We start from the raw sequence: 21,244 nt of genomic DNA, 5'->3' as shown, positions 1-21,244 counted from the left end.
ACGTGTTTCTACCATCGTGAATGAATTCTAGCTCACGTTTATGATGTTAACCAGATATTCCAACCACTATGTGTTGATATGACTCTAAAAAGAAAAAGATTTCTGAAAGCATTTTGCAAGGCATTTATAGAAGTAAGAGATATGTTTTCATTTTATCACCACAACCTCCATGAAAAATTGGAGACTATTATTCCTGGAGACTTCAGAATTTTCTTTGGAAATATCCCCCAATTCAAAAGGAAGTCTGACACAGCCTCATAAAAATCTATGTCGTAATAGGTGCTGTGTCACTGAAAACCACTGAAAAGACAGGGTAGGGTTAAGAACACAAAGTGAGCTGCACACCATATATGGAGAAACCCGTTTCTTAAAACTAGTGATGAACTCATGCTCTGTTCTGTTTTCTCAAAGCTGAAGTCGGCTAGCTTTGCAAAGCTGCGGGCTGAGCACTCAGGGAGGCAATCACTCTCTCAGAAACTGCGGCGGCACTGCACTGCAGCCTCCCAAGGCTCCATGCCAGACAAAGCATGCGTGTCACACTTGCTACAATAGCCTGGATGGTTTCTTTTGTCTCCAGTTATTCACACACAGCAAATATTTTGCCAGATATTGAAAATGAAGATTTCATCAAAGACTGCGTTCGAATCCATAACAAGTTCCGATCAGAGGTGAAACCAACAGCCGGTGATATGCTATACATGGTAAGGAAAATATCATTAATTGTGGCGTCAGTTCAGTCAGAAACAGCTAATGTGTATTGACTTTGGTGTTAATGCCTTCGTAATCCTGAATGATTTTTTTTTCAGTGTGATTAATGTATGCAGTAAATTCACAATCTGTGATCAAAACACATCCAGTTTAGCTCTGTCTGCTCAACTGTTGTCGTAAGCAAGTGCCACAGCCCATTTTACTTCTCTTTTTGAACATTTCCTGTTTTCTGATTTTCAGTGGATTTTACTTCTCTTTTTGTTATTTTCTTCCATGTAAATTTTTGTGATTTTCTTTGTTTTTGTTTTTTTGCCTCTAAATTTACTTTTTTTGTTGCTGACAAAGTACTGAGTTGCTCAGGAAGGCAGAATGGCATCTGGGAAAAGGATGGGATTTTGGTTCAGTAAGGCTTGGGATTGAATTTCAGATCTGTGGCTTTAAGCTGGTTTTTAACCTTTCTGAACTTCTTAGGATATGGGCTATTGCGGTTATGGAATAATGTTGTGAAACACGGCACACACTATTTTGCCTATAATTAGCCTTCAGTGAAATGTCAGTTTTCCTCACCTAGATTCTAAATTCCATGAAACTAAATCATCACGTTTCCTACCAACCCTACTCAGTGCTTGAAGACCATATTTATAGAGGACTCATATGCAGTGGTATTTTCTCTCCTTATCTCACCTTGTTTTCCATTAAAATTCCCGCTGTACTCACCCCAGTTACATTGTAGATGAGCCCCCTATTATTTAAAATTTGACCCCCCTATTGTTTAATGTTTATTTTTGCAGACTTGGGACCCAGCACTAGCCCAAATTGCAAAAGCATGGGCCAAAAATTGCCAGTTTTCACATAATACACGGCTGAAGCCACCCTACAAGCTGCACCCAAACTTCACTTCACTGGGAGAAAACATCTGGACTGGGTCTGTGTCCCTCTTTTCTGTGTCTTCCGCCATCACAAACTGGTATGATGAAATCCAGGACTATGACTTCAAGAATCGGATATGCAAAAAAGTCTGTGGCCACTACACTCAGGTAAGTATCTGCCCTATATTTTCTTGAAACTGTCTTTTCAAGTGTGAGGAGAAAACTGTACTATGAGGTTAAGAAAATATATAGTATGCTAGTATACCTGTAAATATAAGGGAGTTACTTACTTTAAAAATAATAAATAGAACAGACTCCAATAACAGAGAAAATAGTGCTTGAAAAGTTTAGTTGTGGGAACTAAACACATAATAGGTAATATATGAGGCCCACCCACCTGGACGGGCTTTGAACAATTCCTGTAACAGCGATTCTCCCATAGGACTTTATTCCATTTGTGAGAAATCAAAGAACCTTATGAGTGAAAGGATATTCAGGTTCCAGCTGGCATAAGTTTTAAGTGAAATTTGAGGCAGTTGTTTTGGGACTATAAAATTGGAAGAAACAAGCCTCTCAGACAGAAACATCAGTAAGAACTGATGCTTCCACAACTTCTCATTCTCTCAAACATCGACTGAAAACCTACTGTGTGCCATGCACTATGTGCCACACACGGTGCTACACAAGGAGGGAGAAAAAGTCAGTCCCAGGCCAACAGAGAGGCCAACGTGTAAACTTATATGAACCATTCTGAGGGTATTCTGCCCCCAGAATCCACATTATTAGTCCCAATAGCCACATTCAGAGCCACCCATTGAGGGTTTTTTTTGTTTTTTTCTTTTTTAAATTTTTACTCGAGCTGATTCTGGCTCCCTAACCCTACTTCACATTTGCAGCGTGATGGAAACAACTCCCTAGGGAGCATCTGTCTTAATCGTCTTCAGACACCGCCTTCCTCTCCTGGCCACATTTTGTTTATTTAGTGTCACTTCCTGGCCATCCTTGTCAAACCAATAACTTACGGTACTTAACCTATAATTGACTGTTTTGGGGCACAAAAAATCAGTTGAAATGAGGTATGAAGGCAAAAACGTTTCTATCAAGGCAGTTACATTGAAATATTAGGTGGTTTTAAGGAGCAACATGCTGTTAGAAAAACTCTCTCGCTCCAGCTCAGCCCTACAAAGCCTGTGATCTCATTCGTGCTGTTACAGATGAACCAACTTTGGTGCAGTTACAAACATTTAGTATTATAAGAGTAAAATGAATTTCTCCTAAATTTCTCTCATAAACCAATTTTTGTTTACGTTTACAAACAAATTTAACCAGGAAATAAGTTTCCTTGGATTACAAGACCTAAGGGAGAAGAAAGCTAAATCTAGATTGCCTACAAGTGGTACTTGGTACTGTTATGCATTGCGGTATTTAAATACTCAGAAATAATTGTCAGTTTGAGGGTGCCTACTTTCATTTATTTATTAGTCAGTGTTTAAGCTTCTATCCTATAACAGGCACTAGTGATATGTCTTAGTCCAGATTCTTGGAAAACAGACCCTGAGACAATAGTTTATGAGCTAACATTTTATTGGGGTACAATCTTGGAGAAGTGGAAGTCAGGAGAAATAGGGAATGAGCCAGGGAAGGAGGACAAATACAGCTGGAAATGGTCCCTGACCCTCAGGAATTGACCTTTTGGGAGAGACTGATGTGTAAATGGATTATGACAGTGTTTGGCTAGTACAATCTAGAGAAGCTGACAAAGTGCCATGTGAGCAAGGAGGACAGCAACTTATCCAGCCAAAAGGAAGTGTAAAGCTTCACACAGCAGGAGACATGTGAATTGGTACTTGAAAACTGAGTGGGAGTTTTTCAGATGAAGAGGAAAGGGAAGAGAATTCTCAGCAAGGTGTGGAAAGTATACATATGTGTATGAATGGGCCTGGTACTTTAGATCAATGGCAAGAAGCTCAGCATGCCAAATACATAGAGGTCAAAAGACTGTAAAATTGACAACAGACTCCTAAACCACGCTCAATACACAAGTTAAGACACTCCGTGTTCACCATTCCAGGAAATCAAAAGAAGAGAAAACTTGAGTTTATGTCATAAATGCCCGAGATTTCACAGATGACCCTCCCAAAATTAACTGAGCTTACTTGTGAAATTTCCCCTTACATCTAAGGGAAAAAAGGAGGGCTAATATTTTGATCATGAGAAGATTCATTTTCTAAAACCCAGTCCCATACTTACAGATATTAAAACCCAAGCTCAGTGATCCTAACATAAGTGATCCTCTTTAAGAGACCACTACATTCTACCCCCACTTCAGAAGAGGGACACTTATCATGGGGAGAATGTCCAAGAACCCCCTGGACTGGGAAGATAGAGCAGCAGCAACCGCTTTTTAAATGGGCATAGTGTTTAGCTCTCTACATTGAAGACCTCATTCAATTATTACCACAAATCTATTAAGGAGATGTTAATGGTATTACCCACAGGTGAATAAACAGACTTAGAGAGGTTAATAAGTTGTTCCCCTGATGTCATTTAGCTAGTAAGAGGAAGAGTTGAGGTTCAGATATTAGATAAGTTGGAAGGCTTAAATAATAAAATATGTGCAAGTTATCTAATAAAATACTAGTATTTAGTAGGCATTGAACAAAGGGTAGATCCCTTACATGAACTGGTTTTCCAGCAATTATAATGGAAGAAGGATCCGATAGTTAGGTGAAAGACTATCTGTTTTCATCATGGCAAGAAATCTTCCTGGGGGACTCAAAACTACTCAATTGCTGTGTTAAATTCATGCTGGACAGTTACTTTAAGTGGATATTACAACCTCCTACTTATCCTCATCTTCTCTTCAAAAATCAAGCTATTTGCAGATTTTGGCTGATGATGGGAGGTTGTACAGAATAAAGAACATAGATTCAGACCCATTATCTCCTCACAAAATGTATGATATTTCTTGATGTGTTCATTCAACACTTCAGCTTTATCTTCACTGGAGACAGACTAACATTGAGGAAAAATGTTGGTGTATAAAATGGAAGATGATTCAAATTCGACATTCTGTTGCTGACAGTTCAACTTTTAAAAGTTTAGAAATAGTTTATCTGGGCAGGGTAGCAGATTGCTTGGGTTTGATAGTGCCAGGATTTCCCACTAGATGGCACTACTGATCGTATTTTAGTTTTTCTCTTCTTGCCTCCTCCTACCCTCTTGATATCTATTTTTATATTCTCATAGAACCATGGAAATGTGACATGTTTCATAATTTCTGTAGTAGGTTTCATATATGTTACAGTGTTACCATACTCCTGATAATGAACCAGAAGAGCTCATATCAAGAACTGAAAAGGAAAGATGCTGGAAAGGGATTGTGGGCCTATAAGGGAGACATCTTCCTCCCCTCTGGGTTCCCCAGGTGTAGTGCTTTTGTAAGAAAGGTTTAAAGAGTGGTTCCTGGTTCTGAAGAGCTTGCTAAAAGAGAAACCACTCTAAAAGCATCTTGCTGAGGGCATAGACTGTCCTCACATTATTTCATGGCCAGGCAGAATTAGGTTCCAATCTTTTACCTACAAAAGTAAGAGCAATAACACTTATTTATTGAGTTGTTATAAGGATTAAACATGATGTCACATGTAAAATGCTTAATGGTACACCTAAGTTCTCAAAAATGAGTAGCTCTTATAATTACGGGTTTTTTTTTTTTTTTTTTTTTTTTTGCTTACTATAGTAAGAAAACATACAACAGAAACCTGCCTGATTAAAAAAAAAAAAAAAGTGTTAAGAATTTTTAAGCATAAGAAACTTAGTGGTAAGGGAATGACACAAAAACATTTGCTGAGTGCTTGCTATGTTCCAGAAGCTCATTAAAAACTTCAAAATAGGCCTATGGAGTTGGTATTGTTATTATCCTCATTTAATAGATAAGGAACCTAAGACCAAGGTCACACTGTAAGTGGCAAAGCTTGAATATGAACTCAAGCCTTGTGGCTCCAAAGCCCACAAGTTTAACCAAAAACCAGAGTGCCCATGAAGCTTTTAAAAAGAGACCAACTTGGAAAGATAGATAGATAGATAGACTGTGCTACATCCATGTAATAAATATTACTCAGCAATAAAAAGCAGTGACTACAAATGCATACAGCAAATGCTTATACTAAGTGAAAGAAGCCAGATTCAAAAAGCTGTATTTAGACTGATTCCATTCGTATAACATTCTGGAAAAGGCAAAACTACAGAAACAGATTAATGATTGCTGGGGTCTGGGAGTGGGGGTTGACCACAAAGGGGCTCAAGGGAACTTTCTGGGGCAATAAAAATATTCTATGTCTTGCATGTGGTAGTGGCTACACAACTGTATTCTTTTGTCAAAATTCATAGAAATGTACACCTAAAAATCATAAATGTTATTGTATGTTTATTATACCCTAATAAACCTCACTTTAAAAAAAGAGGCCAACTAAAACACACAAAATGAATGGTAACTAACATTCGCACACTTCTGAGGAAAAAGTATTAAAATGGGGAAGGGATCCAAAGATGAAGAATACTTTTGATATAACAATGCTACAAAAGAAAGTGCTCAAAGACCAAAGGATAAAAATATAAAATGAGCCAAGGTGATAGTAAAGGAATAAAGACAACACTGAACACAGCATGCATAGGAATCACCTCAGGAACTTGTTAAAATGCAGACTCCAAAAGCAACTCCAGTGACTGGCATTCAGTAGGTCTCAGAGGGGCCCAAGATGATTTTAAACAAAGCACTCTAGGTAAAATCACTTTGAGATATATGAATAAAATTAAGAAATTTGAAAAATAAAACAAAACTGATTAGAAAGTAGAAGTTTAAGGATCAAACCTGAGGATTAACAGTCCTCATAAAGCTGGGCTTTCTCAGTGAGACAGAGGCCTTAAGCTGATTCATTGCCTGTTCAGGCTGGAGTTTCCTGCAGGGGGTTCCTGGGGATAAAGAAATGTTTCTAGGGAACACCCCTTTTAGATCATGGAGTAGGGAAGTACACTTTACCTTGCCAAAGGAGGGTACCCTCTCCAGTTGCCAAACCAAGGAGAAGGCAGCCCACACTCTGCCCACTATGTCCCTAGTCATGTCCCTACCTCTACCACACCTTTAAATCTTGGAGAAGTTGAGACTCCAACCTCAGCTCCCCTCTTGCCCTACTTCCTACTCTCCCTCCAGGCCTTAGGGGAAAGGGGTCGGGATCCAAACCGCAAGAGAGGGTTCTTGAATCTCAGGCAAGAAAATTCAGAGTGAGTCCGTAAAGTGAAGGCAAGTTTATTAAAAAAGTAAAGGAATAAAAGAATGGCTACTCTATAGACAGAGCAGCCCTGAGGGCTGCTGGTTGCCCATTTTTATGGTTATTTCTTGATACTATGCTAAACAAGGGGCAGATTATTCATGCCCTCCCTTTTTAGACCACAGGGTAACTTCCCGATGTTGCCAAGGCATTTGTAAACTGTCATGGTGGGAGTGTAGCAGCGAGGACACCAGAGGTCTCTCATCGCCCTCTTGGTTTCGGTAGGTTTTAGCTGGCTTCCTTACTGCAACCTGTTTTATCAGCAAGGTCTTTGATCTGTATCTTGTGCTGACTTCCTATCTCCCCTGTGACTTAGAATGCCTAACCATCTGGGAACGCAGCCCTGTAGGTCTCAGCCTCATTTTACCCAGCCTTTATTCAAGACAGAGTTGTTAGGGCCGGGCGTGGTGGCTCACGCCTGTAATCCCAGCATTTTGGGAGGCCGAGACGGGCAGATCACCTGAGGTCAGGAGTTTGAGACCAGCCTGACCAACATGGTGAAACCCCATCTCTGCTAAAAAAGCAAAATTAGCCAGGCATGGTGGCACATGCCTGTAATCCCAGCTACTTGGGAGCCTGAGGCAGGAGAATCGCTTGGACCTGGGAGGCGGAGGTTGTGGTGGGCGGAGATCGCACCATCGCACTCCAGCGTGGGCAACAAGAGCAAAACTCCGTCTCAAAACAAAAAACAAAAAACAAAAAAACACCACCACCACCAAGATGGAGTTGCTCTAATTCCAACACCTGACACAGGGAGCGAATTTCATTTATTTTTAAAGTAAAGTCTTCGTTTTCTGTAGCCATGCTGGCTTTGCTTTCAGTTTTGTCAATGGGTCAGCCCCACCCTAGGTTCACACAGGATGCTGCCCTCTGCTGGAGGACTCCAGACCAGCTCATCCCAGCTGTAGCTCCACCTCATTTCTTCAGAGACAGGCACCGTGCCATATATGCCCTTAGCATCTTTCACTTCCTATTCACAGTGGTCAAACCCTCCCCTGATGAATTTCATGACTGCTTTTTTTCTAAGTTTTGTGAATGTACCCACTGGTTCTAGCTCATTCATTTTTGTGTCTGCTGTATTTAGCACAGTTCTTATGAAAAAATTGCTCAAAAACTTGAGTATAAAATAGTTTAAAATATAATTTGGTACTGCTGTAAAAAGGAGTGCATTTAATTGCTGGCTGTATCCACCTTTAAATACTTTCTTCTTTAGGCTTTTGTGACACCAAACACTCTTGGTCAAGATGGGCTTTATAATTTAATTTGTGGAGCCCATTGCAAAATGAAAATGTGGAATCTTTTGTTCAGAAAGCAAGGGGAAAGCACCACTAAAGGTGCTAAAATATGTGACAGCACTGACCTAAACCAAGCACGGAGCTCTTTTGAGTACTGGATCCCAGGTAACAGCACAGGTCTCTCTGTTCTTGGTTTCCCTCCTACATCACTGACCACTCCTTTTCAGTCTGTTTTGCAGGCTGGTTTTGTGTTTGCTTTCATTATCCCAGACTCTCATTTACTTGATCTATTATATTTGCCTGTGTGATCTAATCTTGCCCCACGTTTTCCAGATTTACATCTCTAGCCTTACCCTGTCCTCTGGACTGCAGCCACCAAGTCAATCTTCACTTGATGTCTATTAGGCATCTCAAAATCAGCAAGTTCTGAACAAAACCCCTGCTCATGCTCCCACCTACCCTCCTCCTTCCCTAGTTTTCTCCATCTCAGTAAATGTTTCTCAGGCCTCAAACCAAAACTTTCTCTCTTCCCCTTTTACCCTACACTCAAAACAAAAGCAAATCCTTTTAGCTTTACCTCTAAGCTGAGCCATGAACCTGATTCATTCTCGGGAACTCCACTGGCATCACCCATGTGTGAGTCACTATCTTTTCATTCTTGTACCATTGAAACAGCTTCCAAAATTACCTCCTTCCTGTTTCCCTTGCTCTTCTCAGTCTGTTCACTTCATAACCACCAAAGTGATCTAAAACACGAAAAAGAACATAGCACTCACAAGAATCTCTGCGATCGGTTTCTCTGCCTTTGACCTCACTGCTTACAACTCTCCCCAACTCATCAGATCTTGGCTTCACTTGCTTTCTTCGTGCCATTCTATAATGCCAAGCAAATTCCATCTCAGGGCCTTTCTCCCTGGTGTTCCATCTGCTTGGAATGCTCCTCCTCCATTGTTTAAGTTTCCCGAATGTGTGTCCTGAGTGCTGCATCCTCATCATCCAAGTCTCAGTTCAAATGCATCCTCTTCGGAGATGTCTTCCCTGAACAACCAAGTTAAATCAGCACCACCTCACCAGCAGTCACCCTCTATTGCATTACGCTGTTTTATTCCTTCATTGTACAGTCAAAAATTATCTTATCGTTTATTTCATACACTCCCTCCCCCGAATAATAGTAACTACCGGTCTATCCAGCTGATTTCTGAGCATCTAAACCTTCCTGGGTTTTAAGCACTCTAACTAGAGTGGATATACCTCACCATCACCAAGTTTATGAAGACCTAGTCACACCCAGTGTTTATCTTATGGTTTCTCTCTGTTAAAAATCCCTATTTCCTTTCAGGTTGTTTGGGCGGATAGTTACAAAGTTGGCTGCGCAGTTCAATTTTGCTCTAAAGTTTCTGGCTTTGATGCTCTTTCCAATGGAGCACATTTTATATGCAACTACGGACCAGGGTAAGTGCCTGAATCAATCGGTTTATAGTAGACGCCCCCCAAAAAAACAAGAAAAAAATTATTTTAGCAGTATTCCTCTTCATTATAGAAAATCTGGATAATAAAGTATAAAGAAAAAATTAACATAACCCTTAATTCCGCTGCCCAGAGATATACTTCATTAACATTCTGGTACATTTTTCCTGGAGAGAGAGAGAGAGAGAGAGAGAGAGAGAGAGAGAGAGAGAGAGAGTGTGTGTGTGTGTATACATCCTTTATATATACTATCTAAATACATACGCACATATTTTTAAGAGTGGTAAGACTAAAATGTTTGTCAGGGACATAAATTGCATATGGTAATAAAATACCACAAAGTGGAAGAACTGATGTTATATTTATTGGTTTATTAAAAACTTGGCAATTTTATACAATTTTCAAAACAATTAAATTCCTCAACCTATTTCATTTACTTTTGACAGTTGTTTTTATTTTTAACTTTTTTTAATTTTTTATTATTATTATACTTTAAGTTCTAGGGTACATGTGCATAACATGCAGGTTTGTTTTACATATGTATACTTGTGCCATGTTGGTGTGCTGCACCCATCAACTCATCATTTACATCAGGTATAACTCCCAGTGCAATCCCTCCCCACTCCCCTCTCCCCATAATAGGCCCCGATGTGTGATGTTCCCCTTCCCGAGTCCAGGTGATCTCATTGTTCAGTTCCCACCTATGAGTGAGAACATGTGGTATTTGGTTTTCTGTTCTTGCGATAGTTGGCTGAGAATGACGGTTTCCAGCTGCATCCATGTCCCTACAAAGAACACAAACTCATCTTTTTTTATGGCTGCATAGTATTCCATGGTGTATATGTGCCACCTTTTCTTAATCCAGTCTGTCACTGATGGACATTTGGGTTGATTCCAAGTCTTTGCTATTGTGAATAGTGCCGCAATAAACATACGTGTGCATGTGTCTTTATAGCAGCATGATTTATAATCCTTTGGGTATATACCCAGTAAGGGATGGCTGGGTCATATGGTACTTCTAGTTCTAGATCCTTGAGGAATCGCCATACTGTTTTCCAGAATGGTTGAATTAGTTTACAATCCTTGACAGTTGTTTTTAAAACAGATACTTAGTTCCCACTTTGGGAAACAGGGAAAACACCTTCCTCCTGCTTTCTTTAAACTTACATATGTGTGCTTGTGTCATACACATACTTAGAAAACTGGTCATACTGAAAATATACATTTTCTATTTTCACTTAAAATTATGCTGTGAAAATTTTCCTTATCAAAATTTTAAGTGATTTTAATCATAAAAATGATAGATTATTTAATGCTTACAATGCTCTCAGCACTGTTACAGTGCTTCACATATGTTCATCTTCACTAAAAGTTTATGAGATGGGTCCTATTATTACCCATTTGGCAAATAAGAACAGCAAGGCACACACGTGATGAGCAACCTGCCCAAAGTCCTACAGTTAGTGACTATCACTGATGGACATTGATCTGGCTGTCTGGCTCCAGAGTCCATGCTGTTGATGGTACCACAACAGTTTATCCTGTTCAAGAATTTAGATTGTTCACTATATTTTCTTTTAATATATGAACAACCTTGTACATTTATCTTCAGTCACTTCTATTTCCCTATAATTCCTTAAGATACTAGCATGTAAAGACTGTGACCATTTTTGTTTTAAGTACATATTGCCAAATTACATTCCACCATTCTATCAATTTGTATTCCATCATCAGTACTAGGTATTATAATTTTTTAGTATTTTCTAATTTGATGGAAATGGCATTTCATTTGTTTTCTTTTGCATCTGTGATTACTAGTAATTATAAATTTCTTCACATAATTGTCTATTTATATTCCTTTTACTGTGAACCATGTGGGCTGACCATTTTTCTACTAGTTTTTCTTATTTATAAAAGTTGTTTATATTTTAAAGTTTTTTTTAACCATTTGCAATATATATAAAATGATCTTTAATTTGTTGCCTTTGAATTTTTTTGATTCCTGGAGATTGGCTGAAAGAAAGCCATTTCCCTGAAGTAATGTGCAGAAGACATACTCAATATTCTGACTGAGTGCTGTGGGTATGAAGGAGACAAACCAAGCGTCATTCAGAAGATGACAGCTTTGACTGAATATCTCAGAGTTGGAAAATAAAGAAAACCCAGAAAAAACTAGACAATGCCAGTTAGACAAATTCAATTAGTGGTAACTTTTCATATGACTTTGTTTTTTTTTGAGACCAGGGTCTCTCGCTCTGTCACCCAGGCTGTAGTACAGTGGCTCGCTAATGGTTCACTGCAGCCTTAACCTCCCAGGCTCAAGCAAGCCTCCCAACTCAGCCTTGCTAGTACCTGAGACTACAGGTACATGCCACCATGCCCAGCTAATTTTTTGTAGAGACAGAGTTTTGCCATATTGCCCAGGCTGGTCTCCAACTCCTGGGCTCAAGTGATTCACCTGCCTCAGCCTCCCAGAGTGGTGGGATTATATGCATGAGCCACCACACCTGGCCTCATATGACATTTTTAATGGTTAAGATAGTTAATTTACTGTGTGACCCTGAACAAATTAACTCTGAATCTCATTTTAATCTCCAGTAGATCAGAATAACAGCACCTACCACTTAGAGTAGCTGTGAAAGTGACAAGAGAAGGCTTTGTAAAATATCAGGTATATATAATGCTTGGCAATGGTGAATGTTTTATAAGTATTCATGATTTTTATTATGTCAAAGTACAAATGTAAATTTTCCTGGTTTACATTCACTTATCTTCAAAGTTATAAACAATATTAAATTGTAAAACTTATAACCAAAGTTATAATGCTTCCATAAAGACTAACTTCAAACATTCATTTATTCAACAAATATTTGTTTACTGAGCTCCAAAGGAGAATAAGGCAGTCTCTGCCTTTACGAGAGTAATATTTATGGGGCAAACAGATAATAAAAATACAAATAAAATAACTGCATCATTTTACGGGCAATTAGGGGCAATTATAAATAATACTGTAATAGAAACTTTCAATAGGCAAGGCCCCTATTTAAAATAATCAGGGAAGGGCTTCCTGTGATATATTTAAGCTTAGGCATGAAGAATGAGAAGGAATCAAACATAAGAACTTCTGGAACAGCCGTCTAGTGGAGAAAAGAACAGCAAAACTTCCGTGAAGAAAAGTTTGGCAAGCTGAAATCACAGAAACTGGTGCCCTCGGTCTGCTCAACAGATGAAACGTGGGGGAGGAAGGCAGTGCAGATCTAGCGGGAACTTTTAGATCACGGCAAAGTTTACATAAGAAGCCATTCAAGTATATTAAGCAGGGGAGGGATGAGACTTTTAAATTTGGAGATCAGTCTGGATGGAAAATGGATTTGAGGAGCATAAAAGGTAAAACAGAGACCAGTTAGGAATGTCCTCATTTCCCTTTGCCCTCTGAGGTATTATTTTCCTATATACAAAGAAAAAGTTGTAGGCCCCAATTCCACATAATCTTAGGAAGTCCAGTATCCTCCTCAGTATTTCTGAGGATACATCAGAATGGGGGCTGGGATGCTTAATCTTCCAGTTGCCTGTAACACTCTCCTCTTCATTTCCCCTGGGCACCATGAACAAGGGTATGGTGTATAACGGTTCTTTACTCAGAGTGGATTAGTGGAGGAGAGGATTATAGCACAGAAGAGGATATAACTTTGACCACAAGATAGTGAAGACAGTACCAGTGTGCTTATTAGGCCATCACTGCCTTAGGGACCCTTACCCATATTTATATTTTTCTTTAAAGATCCGTCTTCTGTCTTCCCCTGGGTCCCAGAACCCCAACCCTCTTCTCTCTCAGGCTGCCAGGGAAAACACTGAAATATCCTGTTGCTTTATTGTGCTGAATACTTTAGATCCCACAGTCTTAACGACTCCCATCTAGACAAATCCAGGCCTTTTTAGTAACATGTTTCTCCCGAGGTGGATACTACCATTTCCATAGACCGCACCAACTGTCTTGGTTTTAGCTTATTTTTAAGTAGGATTTTTTACCTTTTCCTTTACAGTTTGGAATGCACAACTAAGGATCATAAATGATTTTATTAAAACCATTCTAGAGCTTAAACCACTTAATAAATACTGTGCTTATTAACAATGAAAGACATTCCAATGATTAATGTCTATTCTGGACATCTTTTGAAATTGCTATCAGAATTGCTACTATATTACCTTTTTTCCATGGTGGAGAGTAAGCACAGGGCAAATTTAATTTCGGAAGCAACTTAAAATTTGGAGCAAAATAAGAACATATATTTGGGGTTGGAAATGAGGTGTCGTTATAAAGTTGCGTGTCTGTCTAAGGTGAGAGTTCTCAACTTTGGAGGTAATTGTAGAGTATTGAGGAGAGGAGGGTCATAAACTTCGATTAGAAAAAAATTGTTTTATTTTTATTTTCACTAACCTCTATTAAAAATAACATTTCCTTTCATTATGAACGAAGACAACACTCCACCGTCATATTAGCAATCAATGTGATTTGACTTAGCAGTATCATCTTTGTGAATATCATATTTTCATACCATATTTCAGTTGCTGCAGAGATCTCAAAATACAGTTTATGTTCATCACTACTTTGAAACTGATAGCCCCCTGGTAGATCTTAATAGAGAAGCACATATTACTTTATCACAAATCTTGTTTTAAATATTGTGATAACTACTTCAATTTAATTGGTTTCCTTTATAATCCTATGTATTTTATGCATTTAACAACAAACTATGTTGAGAAAGAGCCCATAGGCTTCACCAGACTGCCAAAGGGTACGATTACACAAAAAAGTTTAGAACTTTTTCCAAAAGCAGAGTTCCAAAAAAATTTAGTGCACTGGCAGGTTCATTGAGATAAATGTGCAGCCTCTCACCATTACTACTATGAGGATTTTATGGGGATATAAAATGCTTGGATATTATTTCCCTTTCTAGTCTGTGACCTTGGTCAATTATTTATACTCTGTAACTCAGCCTCTAGCTATATAATGGGGATAAATAGATAACAGTAACTTCCTCATAGGGTTTTTGTGAAGATTATTTCATTCAAGGTTGTTTAGAACAAAGACAAACACATGGTGAGTGCTCACTAATTAGTAGCTATTATTCATATCACATCTTGTACGTGAAAACAATTTGCACTTTAGAAATTCCCCCATACCATTATTTATTATTTTTTTTGGAAGGCACCAGCCAAATGGCTCCTATCCAGTGAAAATTATGGAGGGTTGACCAACTGAGAAGATTGAATGTGGGTCACCATAGCTTTTCTAAGATGGACAGTTTTTTGAATGGCAGTAATCATATAGGCCAGAGGGTAGGTAAAGAGAGGGAGCACAGCCCTGGAGTTAAATCTAGGTTTCCTCTGACTCTGAAATGTATAAATTGTGATTAAAGGCATCTTACATCTTTTGTCTCGTCTGTAAAACAAACAATAACTTCCTCCCAGAGCTGTCACAATTAAATGGGGTACAGATTAAAATAGGTTCATAGACATAGGTACATAGAATGAACTCTGCAAATATTAGCAGCCTTCCATTTCTGCCTTCCTGTCTTCACTTCTATGACCAACTCTGAACCTTTGTACTTTACTATTCTTCTGGATTTATTTAAAGATTCATAGTAAATTCCAATTTTAAAAAAACTGAAAAACTCCTAATGGACATCCTTCTTCTACTTTACAGAGGCAATTACCCAACTTGGCCATATAAGAGAGGAGCCACCTGCGGTGCCTGCCCCAATAATGACAAGTGTTTGGACAATCTCTGTGGTGAGTAAAAGGAACAGTCTACCAATAGAATAATGTAACAGTAACATGTAACTTTCTACAGAATTAACAGTGAAACCATGTTTTACCCTAACGGTTATCTTCAAGGGAACTGGCATCAAGTAGCAATTAAACCAATGGCTTACTGTTCTAGGAATACGTTTAAGATAAATTTAAATGTGAAAATCACATTCTTTTTATTTAGTTCTCATTGGTCAAAAAAAAAAAAAAAAAACTGTCAGAAACTGTAGACCAAGATTCCTAAGATTTGTTAATTTCAGCGAGATTAGAAATAAGTATCCTGTTGGTCATCCAAATAGAATTTTCTTTTTTTTTTTTTTTTTTGAGATGGAGTCTTGCTCTATCACCCAGGCTGGAGTGCAATGGTGCAATCTCAGCTCACTGCAACCTCCATCTCACGGGTTCAGGCGATCCTCCTGCCTCAGCCTCCCAAGTAGTGGGGATTACCACGCCACCATGCCCAGCCTGGCCAACATGGTAAAACCCCCTCTACTAAAAATACAAAAACTAGCTGGGTGTGGTGGTGGGCCCCTGTAATCCCAGCTACTCAGGAGGCTGAGGCAGGAGAATCACTTGAGCCCGGGAGGTGGAGGTTGCAGCGAGCAGAGATCGTGCCACTGCACTCCAGCCTGGGTGACACAGTGAGGGTCTATCTCCAAAAAATGAAAATAAAGCTGCAACATGGCACTTTTTATTAGCCAGACAGCATTTAATGAAGAAGTGTAGAACCTGCATGCAGGTAAATTTTCAAGGATGTTTTACTAAACATCCAAGCAAAATTTTGCTTTGTGATTTTGAAATATTAGTAATTGGCCAAGAATTTATTTCTGGTTCTTGTTCTAGATACAAGCCCTTCCATCCCAGTATGTTTTTATTTTTACCATGGTGTGAAGGGGAAACTTCTATTAAGCTGTGCAAATCCTGTGGTACTTTTGTGTCCATATTTGTAACAAACTGAACTCAGAGCAGCTGGGCTAGAGTAGGGTGCTTAGAATAGAGGAAGGACAGAGTGGGCCAAGTTTCACTGCATGACATTTAGTTTGGAAAAAAGTGTTCCATTGCTCACATGTTTTCTAAGGTCCCTTCCAGGCCTAAAATTATAAAATTTTACCTATTAAACTGCTTGTTCTCCTCCTTCCCATTTAATGTTGAATACTTATCTTTACACACAATAGTACTTTTGCAAAGTTTTCTGAGCCATTTTTCTCCCAGTCCATTCTTTATTTCACTCATATCACTCTTGTGAAGAACACTCAGTTAACATGTAGCCACAATGCAGCTAATATCAAGGTATCAACATATATTCACTGAATTCTTCCTTTCACATTGCTGTAGCCCTTCAAAACATATATATATTTCTTCCTTCCAAGTTAACCAGTATACATAAAGGCTAAAACTTTGGATTTTAGAACCAGTATGCCAAGTTTCGGTGCAATTTCCAGTTCGACCACTGTGACTTTGGGCAAGTTTCTGCTTCTATTTTTTCAGTGAAACAATCTAATGAAAAAAATAAGTTTCCCTTTAAAAATCTAGGCAATTAGTAACACTACCACCACCACAATGACAAAAACACTTCTGGTTTTAGCTTTTGATCTTTGGTGATCTAACTTGAGATGATCTTTAATCTTGGGGAATAACATTTAGAAGATTAAAGCTGTAGTCCAATAATGAAAACCCCTGGACTCTTGAGAAAACACATGCTAACTTGTGTTTATAAGATGTGAAACTCGTTACTCATTTATTTCAGGTAAGTGCTCTTACAGATTGATCTTGTCACTAATTTCCTATTCTCAAAGTTAGATTTATGTAATTTGTTTTCATGTAACTTGAAGCTTACTTGAAAGTATTCTACTCTTCACACTAATACTGAATAAGTAAGATGTGACTAAAAAACTTAAGGATCACTATTTGACCTTTTATAAGGTCTGATGAAGGTAAAGGTTAGAGGATAAAAGCTTTTATTTAACAGATTCCATCTCAGACAAATTATGGCTAGCACTGGAGCATAAATTCCTTTGTGGTCTCCTAGATACTGCTGGTAATTCAATAAATACCCTTGGAGGCCAAATCAGGACTGTTTTAAAAATGTGCTGGGCATACTAGTGGTACATAAGATGATTTTAGCTAGTTCACAGATGTACATTTGTTTCAATAGTTGAATATTGAACATTTAAAATATATATATAAGAAAAAATAACTAGAACATCACACTCTTGATTTCATGGACATAATTGCCAAGAAAAGTGAGGGTAGCATCTTTACAGTAATTCACCACAGACAAAGCCCACTCACAGGTATGAAGACCAGGGATGCTCACAAGTGCCCAGAGGACCAGATGATTGATGGGTTCTACCACGAGCATCTATTAGCAACTGCTGCAGAACTGCTGTGGAAAAGGTTTCTATTTCATAAAAGAAAGTATCCAGAAGGCTAAAGGCAGTTGTGGAATTTATTTCTTCCCAGTGCTCTGAATGTCAAAATTTGAATAAAGCTCAGTGAAAGGAGAGGTATAATTAATGACTTGATAGCCAAACATCGTAATGATGAGTTAGTGACATATTAGACTGGATGAAAGAGAGGTCACTGTCTTTTTATTATGGACTCATCATAAAGTGTCACTCTTCTCAGGAAGAAACTTATTTTTAGAAATATAGTTTAATAAATTTCTCACATTATTTCTAATATTTTTTATTTTTTAAATTTTATTACCTGCTAGTTATATGTAAAGTGATTTTCCATTTATAGTAATGGTATAGTTTCCTTTCTATAAAAGGTTTATAAAGTTTATATAGAAAGTCAACTTAAAAATACCAAGTTAATTCAGTCAGTTCAAAAAATGTTGAACAAACTTGGATAGTCACTGCAATAAAGCCAAAGCCAGTTAATGGTTACAATTAAAGATTTAGCTTTTTAAAACCCTCACCTGTACGTACCCTTTTAATTTTTTTTCTTTCTTCTCCCTAACTTTACAGTTAACCAACAGCGAGACCAAGTCAAACGTATGTACACCAATCTTAAATTGTTTCATTAAGAGCTATGTGAATTCTGTCAGTGCATTATGATGAACAATGTCTAAGAGGATATTCTATGTTTGTTTCACAGGTTACTACTCTGTTGTGTATCCAGGCTGGCCCATATATCCACGTAACAGATACACTTCTCTCTTTCTCATTGTTAATTCAGTAATTATGATACTGTCTGTTATAATTACCATTTTGGTACAGCACAAGTACCCTAATTTAGTTCTTTTGGACTAATACAATCCAGGAAAGAAAAAACCCAAAAATCAACCTTATTCAAAGATGGCTTTTTTTTAAAACCAGTAATAGTGAATAACAATTAGGTGTATTTCTATTTTAAAACATTTCAGAAAAGAAAATACGTTGCAGCCATACTCTTACTCAAAAGAAGAAACTTCCTAACTCTATCATATAAACTCATCTTTACTTCCTACTTTTCTATAAATAAGCATTGTTTGCTATAAATAAGCATTGTTTGCAGGTTGCCACAGGTGGACTTTCAGTAAGTAACTTAACCCATGTTTCAGCTTCTAAATCTGCAAAATGAGCAAGGTACAGTAGCACTTTTTAAGGTGATTCTTAGTAACTCCAGTAGCCATTATTACTTTTTGCATGCAGCTTCGGCTCTAAATATCTGGTTTTCCCTGTTCTCTTGCAACCTGATGTCTTTCTGGTTTACCACTTCCCCAAATTCAGAACAGAGGAGTAACTAGGTGATCTGATTTTAGAGGCCTTAATTTTCTGTTCATGTGGACTGATAAAAGTAAAACCAAATTTTCAAAAGGGATAAACCTAAATATTTGTTTGTTATCATTAAAGGGAGCATCAAATGCTGGGACATCATTATATTTGAAGACTAACCAATGGTATCAGACACGATTTAATGGATAATCACAATGGTCGTAATGTATACAAAGACATATATACCACTTTCTAGTACAAAATTTTCAAAACACACAAAAATATAATAATTTATAAAGAACACTCTTCTATGAACAACCACCACCAAAACAAAACCCTCAGAAAATTTCTCACAAATAAGGCAACTAATGCCTGGTATCTCAAAATCCTTTACAAAAGGAGATGGTTCTAGTCAAGGAGTTTGGGGTATATTTTACTTTTTTTTCTTCTTTTTCTTTTCATCTGCCTCCATCTTCAGCGCAATTTCTTCAGCTGTAAGAGCTCCCAGTTTCTTATTCTTTGCTTTCTTAACCTTTTCCTTGATGCTGGCCACATCAATTTTAGTTTCAGTAGAAGCTAGACAAATTAAAAGCGCAATACATGTAACACTTTAGATGTTACCAAGTAAAACAAAGAATATATTTTAAAGCAATAACTTCAGAGTCCTCTTATAATTGAAAAATCACAGTATAAAATATAAAAACATCTGCCTAAAGGAGTCAGAAATTTATTCAGACTAATAAATAAAACAAATCATAAAATACTTTAATACATAAAAACGGCATGACTGATTGAACCAATTACTGGATTCAACTATATTAACACTATTTCCTTAAATCCTACTTCAGACTAAATTATTTTACCTACATTCTTTTCCATATTTTGGAACTTCTGAGTCCTCATTATTTTCCATCTTGCACATTAAAATAATTTAAAATTACATGTATCCCTTCTCAGTAAGTTTAATCAGCTAACCATAAGCTAGAGGTCAAAATCTACTTCCTCTAATACCAAAACAAAAACTTAAAGTTTTCCAAATATTAATTCAATGAATGACTAATAGTATTCTATTTAACAAGAGTTTGCTGTATTTAACAACATTCTGGTAATAAAGACAATTTGGGCATATTTGGAAGTTCCCCTAACAGGACCCAACTAACTAATCAATGCCAAAAGTCGGAGCAAAACAGAAAGGAAGCAGTGAAAAACAATGCAACTTTTTCTTACTATTCAAAGTACAGTATCACAGCATAAAAGAATCATAAGATAAAACATCATAATGTACAAACTACCCAGCAACCTGAGAAGCACAGAGCGTTAAAGCCTCCACTGTGTGGAGAAACTACATTAGGTTAACTAGCTATTGAGTACCTTCAAAGCACTCAACTGACAGGTTGTACAAACTGGAAATTAAAATACTTATGACATTTTTACCTTTTATATAACCAATAATCTACCACAGAATATAGTATTTTTAAAACTATTAACAAGCAATATGTTAAATAATGTATTATATCTGTTTCTGACCAAGTCTGTACAATATTGCTGGGGGGCCCTCTCCCCTCAGTGTCACTGTTCACTTTGGAGGGTTACTTTAGGAAGAGGACAAGTGCTACCACAGGGGGGAAAAATGCAGAAGAGGAGAGGATGCATCAGAATGAGACTAGAAATGTTATGAGAATGCTTTCTCTTAGTGTCTTTTAAATATTAGGTTAGTGGGAAAGTGATTGTGGTTTCTGCCATTTAAAAACCACAATCACTTTCACACTAATAGCTCATGAATAAGACCTGTCAGTGTCCTTTAGTCCAAAGTGATGAGAAATCCATGTTACCAATATAGAAGCCAAACTCTAAGCCAAAATCACATAAAGAGAAGAAAAAGTACAACTTCTGGTAATTCCTCTTTGAGAGGCATGACAGCAGAGCTCAGGGATCGTCTTGCTTGCATTTCTACAGAAGACGTACTGGCTGCCCTGGGTTTGTATCTTTCACAACAAAGAGTCTTTCCTGAGCACAGACCAGAGGTCAGGAGAGGACTGTCAATCCAGTTTGCACTGAAATAGGCATTAGCTGCCTCTGAAGTCCTTAGGATCAGTAATTACTGAAATGCTAAGAGAACTGATGAA

At 37.8% G+C, this 21,244-nt stretch overlaps 2 protein-coding genes across 21 annotated transcripts in view; one reads left to right on the top strand and one right to left on the bottom strand.

The window, feature by feature from the left end:
* The first annotated feature begins 341 nt into the window (after positions 1–341).
* On the top strand, positions 342–18,712 carry LOC105473340 (GLI pathogenesis related 1). The gene is made up of 6 exons (XM_011727116.2): positions 342–701; positions 1,500–1,745; positions 9,479–9,591; positions 15,314–15,399; positions 18,390–18,416; positions 18,520–18,712. Exons 1-6 carry the CDS (start codon positions 528–530, stop codon positions 18,672–18,674), a joined length of 801 nt encoding a protein of 266 aa, XP_011725418.2. The 5' UTR covers positions 342–527; the 3' UTR covers positions 18,675–18,712.
* Positions 15,719–21,244, bottom strand: part of LOC105473335 (KRR1 small subunit processome component homolog) — a 443,099-nt gene continuing 437,573 nt past the window's right edge. For all 20 annotated transcript variants that reach the window (XM_071071409.1, XM_071071427.1, XM_071071414.1 and 17 more), the window contains one exon: positions 15,719–19,694. In XM_071071409.1, coding sequence (XP_070927510.1) covers positions 19,552–19,694 — 143 coding nt within the window. In that variant the 3' untranslated portion in view covers positions 15,719–19,551. The remainder of the gene's footprint in view (positions 19,695–21,244) is intronic.

The sequence above is a fragment of the Macaca nemestrina genome, chromosome 10 (genome assembly GCF_043159975.1).
Source record: "Macaca nemestrina isolate mMacNem1 chromosome 10, mMacNem.hap1, whole genome shotgun sequence".
Taxonomy (NCBI): domain Eukaryota; kingdom Metazoa; phylum Chordata; class Mammalia; order Primates; family Cercopithecidae; genus Macaca; species Macaca nemestrina.
Note: the sequence above shows the minus strand (reverse complement) of the source record. Positions and strands in the feature narration are given on the sequence as shown.

Bases quoted from the DNA above. Each gene is read 5' to 3' on its own strand.
- LOC105473340 (XM_011727116.2), top strand. From the start codon at position 528: ATGCGTGTCACACTTGCTACAATAGCCTGGATGGTTTCTTTTGTCTCC. The intron at 9,592-15,313 runs GTAAGTGCCTGA...TCTACTTTACAG, and splicing joins ATATGCAACTACGGACCAGG to AGGCAATTACCCAACTTGGC. The intron at 15,400-18,389 runs GTGAGTAAAAGG...CTAACTTTACAG, and splicing joins GTGTTTGGACAATCTCTGTG to TTAACCAACAGCGAGACCAA.